This window comes from Oncorhynchus nerka, linkage group LG15 (assembly GCF_034236695.1).
Source record: "Oncorhynchus nerka isolate Pitt River linkage group LG15, Oner_Uvic_2.0, whole genome shotgun sequence".
NCBI lineage: Eukaryota > Metazoa > Chordata > Actinopteri > Salmoniformes > Salmonidae > Oncorhynchus > Oncorhynchus nerka.
In genome coordinates this window covers 12,329,855-12,337,973 of record NC_088410.1, presented here as the reverse complement: position 1 = coordinate 12,337,973, position 8,119 = coordinate 12,329,855, and the positions used below count along the sequence as shown (strand labels likewise).

General features: G+C 43.1%; 2 protein-coding genes across 2 annotated transcripts; both read right to left on the bottom strand.

The window, feature by feature from the left end:
• Positions 1–2,013: 2,013 nt before the first annotated feature.
• LOC135560014 (gastrula zinc finger protein XlCGF7.1-like) lies at positions 2,014–4,927 on the bottom strand. Its single transcript, XM_065000995.1, has one exon. The coding sequence runs from the start codon at positions 3,149–3,151 to the stop codon at positions 2,261–2,263; it is 891 nt and encodes a 296-aa protein (XP_064857067.1). The 5' UTR covers positions 3,152–4,927; the 3' UTR covers positions 2,014–2,260.
• Positions 3,167–7,153, bottom strand: LOC135560013 (trichohyalin-like). The gene is made up of 3 exons (XM_065000994.1): positions 7,081–7,153; positions 4,944–6,414; positions 3,167–3,255 (listed from the first exon to the last, which is right to left on the bottom strand). The coding sequence occupies exons 1-2, from the start codon at positions 7,093–7,095 to the stop codon at positions 4,960–4,962; spliced, it is 1,470 nt and encodes a 489-aa protein (XP_064857066.1). The 5' UTR covers positions 7,096–7,153; the 3' UTR covers positions 3,167–3,255; positions 4,944–4,959.
• Positions 7,154–8,119: the final 966 nt, after the last annotated feature.

Genomic DNA, 8,119 nt, shown 5'->3' with positions numbered 1-8,119 from the left:
TACATGTGTTATGTTAGGATGGTTGAGTGATTTTGGTGTAACCGTTACATGTATTATGTTAGGATGATTGAGTGGTTTTGGTGTAACCATTACATGTATTATGTTAGGATGATTGAGTGGTTTTGGTGTAACCATTACATGTATTATGTTAGGATGATTGAGTGGTTTTGGTGTAACCATTACATGTATTATGTTAGGATGATTGAGTGGTTAGGATGATTGAGTGGTTTTGGTGTAACCATTACATGTATTATGTTAGGATGATTGAGTGGTTTTGGTGTAACCATTACATGTATTATGTTAGGATGATTGAGTGGTTTTGGTGTAACCCTTACATGTGTTATGTTAGGATGATTGAGTGGTTTTGGTGTCTATTTATGTGACTTACAATGTTTATTCCTGACTTCAATTATTTCTTTAACATTTTTCTTTAATATTTCCTCTGTCCTCAACCAAGGAGAAGACAAGGACATACTTTTGTATATATAGTGTATGTGGACACCCCTTCAAATGAGTGGATATAGCTATTTCAGCCACACCCGTTGCTGAAAGGTGTATAACATCGAGTACACAGCCATACAATCTATATAGACAAACATTGACAGTAGAATGGTCCTTACGGAAGAGTGATGTGACACAGTCATTGGTTGCCACCTTTCCAACAAGTCTGTTCGTCACATTTCTGCCCTGCTAGAGCTGCCCCGGTCATCTGTAAGTGCTGTTATTGTGAAGTGGAAATGTTAGCTCATCCGCAAAGTGGTAGGCCACACAACCTCACAGAGGGGAACTGCCGATTGCTGAAGCATGTAGTGCATAAAAATGGTCTGTCCTACGTTGTAACACTCACCTACCGAGTTCCAAACTGCCTCTGGAAGCAACTTCAGCAAAATAACTGTTCGTCGGGAGCGTCAGGAAATGGGTTTCCATGGCCAAACACCTGCACATGCATAGAGCAAAAACTAGAAATGATAATAGTCTATCTAATAGGAACAATTAAATGAGATGTGTATGGTAATTTGGTGTATGGCCACAATTTGGTGTATGGTTATTTTCTTCCATTTGTTGCATATATTTTTTTGTGACTAAATAAAATAATATTTTTTGAAACTTGAAAAGAAGGAAAAAAAGAGTGATTATAGAAATCCAACTAGAAGATATTAACTCTGGATTCTACCAGGAAATACAACTTCACTGAATCGTCCATTGTGGCAGCGTCCTCTAGGAAATCATCTGGATGTTCTCTGCTGAAGGTCTGCAGGTATAGGGGGCGGCAGGGTAGCCTAGTGGTTAGAGGCAGGGTAGCCTAGTGGTTAGAGGCAGGGTAGCCTAGTGGTTAGAGGCAGGGTAGCCTAGTGGTTAGAGGCAGGGTAGCCTAGTGGTTAGAGGCAGGGTAGCCTAGTGGTTAGTGGTTAGAGGCAGGGTAGCCTAGTGGTTAGAGGCAGGGTAGCCTAGTGGTTAGAGACAGGGTAGCCTAGTGGTTAGAGCGTTGGACTAGTAACTGGAAGGTTGCAAGTTCAAACCCCCAAGCTGTCATTCTGCTCCTGAACAGGCAGTTAACCCACTGTTCCTAGGCCGTCATTGAAAATAAGAATTTGTTCTTAACTGACTTGCCTGGTTAAATAAAGGTTAAAAAAATAGAAGTTTTACATTCCCAGGCAGCTGTTTAGTGGAAATACTGACCATGACAAACCATGTCCCCTAATCACCAAACAAATAAATATACTTTCTGTAAAACTGCCTTTTCTCTGCAGTCCTTTTTACTGAATCCTGAAATAGTGATATGTTCAAAATAACCCCTGCTTTATTTCAATAAACAATAGTCAAACTTCAGAACATAAGGATTCTCTCCAGTGCGAGTTAGCTGGTGTTTCTTTAGGTCTCCTAGGCAACTGAACCTTTTCCTCACACAGAGCAGAGGCTTCTCACCTGTGCCAGTGAAAAGGTCGGTCTTCAAATTTGATGACTGACTGAATTGTTGTGGAAATTCTTGCACTGGGACACTCAAAGTCAATATTAAAATGAATCACCCTTTATTGTCAGCAAGCTGGAGAGGTCACAGTCAAACTTAGATGCATAAGTACCAGTTTAGGACACCACAGATAAGATGCACACAGAACATTTTATTCATTACAGAACCTTTCCACAGCTGGTGTTTTTTGGGGGAAATATAAACTGGTGAACTACCCCCACATTGATAGTAGAGTTAAGGCTTATCCCCTATGTGAGCAAACTGGTGTCTTCAGATTTAATGACCCAGCTTTTATCCTGTGTGAGTTATCTGGTGCATCTTCAGAGTTGATGATTGACTGAAACTGTTCCCACATTGGGAGCAGTGAAATGACTTTTTTCCTGTGTGAATCAGCTGGTGTTTCTTTTGGAAATATAAACTGCTGAAACTATCCCCACATTGAGAGCAGTGGTAAGGCTTCTCTCCTGTGTGAGTTATCTGGTGTGCCTTCATTTCACATAACGTGGTGAAACTCTTCCCACATTGAGAACAAAGGTAAGGCTTCTCTCCTGTGTGAGTTAGCTGGTGTTTTTTCAGAGTTGACAACTGACTGAAACTCTTTCCACATTGGGAGCAGTGGAAAGGCTTCTCTCCTGTGTGAGTTCTCTGGTGTGACTTTAAGTCTCTTGGATGTCTGAAATCCTTCCCACACTGAGAGCAGTGGTATGGCTTCTCTCCTGTGTGAATTAACTGGTGTGCATTTAGGTTGGCTAACTGACGGAAACTCTTCCCACAATGAGAGCAGAGGTAAGGCTTCTCTCCTGTGTGAGTTAGGTGGTGTTTTCTCAGAGTAGATAACTGACTGAAACTCTTTCCACATTGGGAGCAATGGTAAGGCTTCTCTCCTGTGTGAGTTCTCTGGTGTGTCTTCAGTTGATCCGAATGACTGCAACCCTTTCCACAAACGGTGCAGTGGTATGGCTTCTCTCCTGTGTGAGTTATCTGGTGCGTCTTGAGTTTGCTTGGTGTTTCACATATCTTCTCACATTGACCACACGGGTATGTCATAATCCTTTTTTGAGTCTGTTTTGATTTGAGGTGAATTTTACAAATAAAGCTGCCTCTGCAATCTGAGCAGGGGTGGGGCCTACAAGTGTGCCTTCTCAACTCCTCTGGCTCATAGAAGCTAGTGAAGCAGTCCATACAGTGGTGATGTTTCTGTCTTGAGTTCCTCTGTCTGTGTTGTTTATTGTTTGTTGATGCTGTGGAACTGGGCTCACTGTCTGAACCTGGGTTGGAGATCTCTCCTGTGGGAATATGGACAGATATGGGATTAGAATCAGGAACAGCATTGAAATGGTTTTTGAAAGACTTGTTTAAAGGCCTAATGCAGCCGTTTTGATATCAATATCAAACCATTTACTGGGTAACAATTGGGTACCTTACTTTAATACACTGAACAAAAATATAAATGGTAGAAGCAATCATTTCTAAAATTATACTCAAAAGGAAATCAGTAGACTGAAAAACATTCATTCGGCCCTAATCTTTGGATTTCACAACTGGAAATACAGATATGCATCGGTTGGTCACAGAAACCTTTAAGAAAAGGTAGGAGTGTGGATCAGAAAACCAGTCCGTATCTGGTGTGACCACCATTTGCCTCATGCAGAGCAACATCTCCTTCGCATAGAGTTGATTAGGATGTTGATTGTGGCCTGTGGAACGTTGTCCCACTCCTCCTCAATAGCTGTATGAAGTCGCTGGATATTGGCGAGAACTTGAACAAGCTGTCATACACATTGATCCAGAGCATCCCAAACATGCTCAATGAGTGACATGTCTGGTGTGCATGCAGGCCATGGAAGAACTGTGACATTTTCAGCTTCCAGTAATTGTGTACAGGTCCTTGCGTCATGCATTATCATGCTGAAACATGAGGTGACAGTGGTGAATGAATGGCAAGACAATGGGCCTCAGGATCTCATCTCGGTATTAAACAAAAAAACAATCTACTTGTTAAACCAACAACAATATTTCTAAATAGGATTTGGGTCAGAAACATCAACTCATAAAATCACTTCTCTGTGCACACCCCTAAATGTCTTTACACAACATTTGCACTTCTTTGCAAAATACTAGGCTCCTATCAATAGTTGATGGCATTATAGGAGGATGGAATAGTTTGGAGCTGGAGTTGGGGCTGGATAGCTTATTCAAAATGAGGAAAATTAAGTATGCTGGTATGTGAATTGTGAATAATGAAAAAACATTAAGGCTAATATTTCAAGGCACTCTCAGTAGACCATTTAAAACCCCTTTATTATTAGGCTACTGGGCTAATGGCCAGGATGAAAAGACACCTATGTGATGGTGTTAAACCAGCCAGGATTTAGGAGTAGGGTAGGATGTATGTAAATACCAGATTCACCAGCACAAAATGAACATCTCTCTACCATGGACACTGTGTGTCATGGCTGGATAGGTTGTGGTTCCACTCTCTAAACCAACTGTGTTACCTAGGAGACCTGCTGTTTGTGGGTCTGAAACGTTCATTTTAGAGCTGCATGAAACTGTCAGTGTTGTGTGTTTTTAAGGACACGCCTCCAATATTGCCACCCCTCCCATCTCAGCACAAGTGAGCTGATGTTACACAGATGTTAGACAGGTACATAGCTGAACCTGGCGTTGGGGCTGGAAAATGCCAGCGCTCATGCTCTTACAATTCCAAACTAATGTGTATTTGACACTTGGGCCTCTAATCGCCAGCTGAAAACAGAACCCATAATGTTAAAGCCCCCATGCAGTATTTTTAATAAATCACTGCATGTTTTTATTTCATGAAAATAACTTCAAATATATTTGTTATCATTTATTTCCCTGAGCCTCCTTTTGCCATTGAAATGCTCAGTCTGATCTTCTGGGCATGTTGATACAAATTAAAATATATTTACATACACAGCCCTGATTGGTGGACAGAGCCTACCCCGCTTACCCCTTCAAAGAAAAAGTTACAGCTCCGCTGTGAATGCTCTCTGCTCCTCTGTGAATGCTCTCTGCTCCGCTGTGAATGCTCTCTCCTCCGCCTCCTCTGTGAATGCTCTCTGCTCCTCTGTGAATGCTCTCTGCTCCTCTGTGAATGCTCTTTCCTCCGCCTCCTCTGTGAATGCTCTCTGCTCCTCTGTGAATGCTCTCTGCTCCGCTGTGAATGCTCTCTCCTCCGCCTCCTCTGTGACTGCTCTCTGCTCCTCTGTGAATGCTCTCTCCTCCGCCTCCTCTGTGAATGCTCTCTGCTCCTCTGTGAATGCTCTCTGCTCCTCTGTGAATGCTCTCTGCTCCTCTGTGAATGCTCTCTCCTCCGCCTCCTCTGTGAATGCTCTCTGCTCCTCTGTGAATGCTCTCTGCTCCTCTGTGAATGCTCTCTCCTCTGCCTCCTCTGTGAATGCTCTCTGCTCCTCTGTGAATGCTCTCTCCTCCGCCTCCTCTGTGACTGCTCTCTGCTCCTCTGTGAATGCTCTCTGCTCCTCTGTGAATGCTCTCTCCTCCGCCTCCTCTATGAATGCTCTCTGCTCCGCTGTGAATGCTCTCTCCTCCGCCTCCTCTGTGAATGCTCTCTGCTCCTCTGTGAATGCTATCTGCTCCTCTGTGAATGCTCTCTGCTCCTCACTGAATGCTCTCTCCTCCGCCTCCTCTGTGAATGCTCTCTGCTCCTCTGTGAATGCTCTCTGCTCCGCTGTGAATGCTCTCTCCTCCGCCTCCTCTGTGACTGCTCTCTGCTCCTCTGTGAATGCTCTCTGCTCCGCTGTGAATGCTCTCTCCTCCGCCTCCTCTGTGACTGCTCTCTGCTCCTCTGTGAATGCTCTCTCCTCCGCCTCCTCTGTGAATGCTCTCTCCTCCGCCTCCTCTGTGAATGCTCTCTGCTCCTCTGTGAATGCTCTCTGCTCCTCTGTGAATGCTCTCTCCTCCGCCTCCTCTGTGAATGCTCTCTGCTCCTCTGTGAATGCTCTCTGCTCCGCTGTGAATGCTCTCTCCTCCGCCTCCTCTTTGAATGCTCTCTGCTCCTCTGTGACTGCTCTCTGCTCCTCTGTGAATGCTCTCTGCTCCTCTGTGAATGCTCTCTGCTCCTCTGTGAATGCTCTCTCCTCCGCCTCCTCTTTGAATGTTCTCTGCTCCTCTGTGAAAGCTCTCTCCTTCGCCTCCTCTGTGACTGCTCTCTGCTCCTCTGTGAATGCTCTCTGCTCCGCCTCCTCTGTGACTGCTCTCTGCTCCTCTGTGAATGCTCTCTCCTCCTCCTCCTCCTCTTTAATCCCTCTCTCCTCCTCCTCCTCTTTGACTATCACATTGAGTTCCAGTGGATGACTGCAGTCCTCCAGCTTCACTAAGACCATCTCTGGACCCCACTGTGAGCTTCTCTGTGCTGGAACACCACAGTAAGAACCCGGGGACTTGGGTTCAGACATGGATGGCTATAGTAGGATTCAAAAGAGGCACAAACAAAATGTAAGAGGAGTTTCACAACTGGAACAGCTTAATTAATAAAGGAATATAACTAAATATTCCAGCCACTAGGAATCTACTAATACATGTAGCTAGCTAGCATTGCTGTGGTAATCGTACAACTAGCGTTAGCAATGTTAAGCTAGTTGGGATAGCTTTAGATCACTGAAACCGTTCTCACTAGGATGAAACGATCTAGCTAGATAACCAAATTACCAGCAAGAAGTTATTTTGAAGCAACGGCGAACCAAAATAACATTTGATTTGTAATCTATAAATTACCAGTTAGCTAATGATTAGATACTGAAATTATAATAACTAGCTTGCTCGCTAGCCAGCCTTAGAAACAGCCTAGCTAACCAGCCATGCTCACTTATTAGTTAAGGGTGCCAATATATTTATGCCATCTTGAAGATGGACAATTCACATTGCTGTCTTAATAACTAATAACGTTATCATTCACAACAGTGTCTTGAAGATAAACACATTTGCTTGGGTAGCCATTTTACTGGCTAGTTAACTCTAGCACAAATGGCTATTGTTTACACATGATTTAATGGACGTGGATAAATAATCCGCCTACTCATGTTTACATATGGAATCGTTTCAGAATATATTAGAAATCTAGATCTTACCTTGAAACTTGACATTGAACTGGCAGCTGTTGTTGTTCTATCTCGCGTTACTCCTTCTTTGGTTTAACGGCGGGTGGCATCCAGTAATGTTGCATTACCGCCACCAACTGGACCGGAGAATAAATTAATTATACTTTGTGATGGAAAAATACAAATTACCCTGCCAAGTATTGTTGATGTTAATGTGTTGATGTTCTCCGTATCCATAGCGAGAATGATTTTGCAGTGCATGGTGATCGAACATATGTCCTGTTATATTCAGAGGTTTATAGGGAGGCTGAAGTCTGTGAATAAAAAATAAAGTAACTATACAGATGATTAACAAAACATGCACAAGACAGTATTCATAACTTGCTTTTTGTGGTGAATGTGAATGAAAACCATTATCAAAACAGTTTCCATACACATACCTTGTCCATAATGTAGAGGCTTATGGGATATTCATTGAAGAGGAAAGGGAAGAGGATGGAACATGTGATCAGCATAACATACCAATTGACATAACTTTGCATGCCTCCTTGTCTGTATACCTGCAGACACAGACACACAACTGATTCAGTTCAGTCATCTGCACCCAATACAGCCATCTTTCAACATATTGTTATAGCCTACATCAACCTCTTTGTTGATGGATATCCTTTGAATTGTCTCCATTTTCGGCTTTAGAAAGATTTGCACAAGTATGAAAAGATATATTTAGCTAATTTCCTCAAATTATTTCAGATTTGGAAATGGTTTTAATTCTGTGTATTTAGTGCTAGCTGTCCAACTGGAGTTAGCATGCTAGAATCCCTGCTATTTATGACCAAATACTGCAAAAATGTCATTCTCACCACACGTCATTGCCACCACATAATGAACTGCCACCGTCAACAAAACTAAGGAGATGATTGTGGACTTCAGGAAACAGCAGAGGGAACACCCCCCTATCCACATCGATGGAACAGTAGTGGAGAGGGTAGCAAGATTTAAGTTCCTCGGCATACACATCACAGACAAACTGAATTGGTCCACTCACACTGACAGCGTCGTGAAGAAG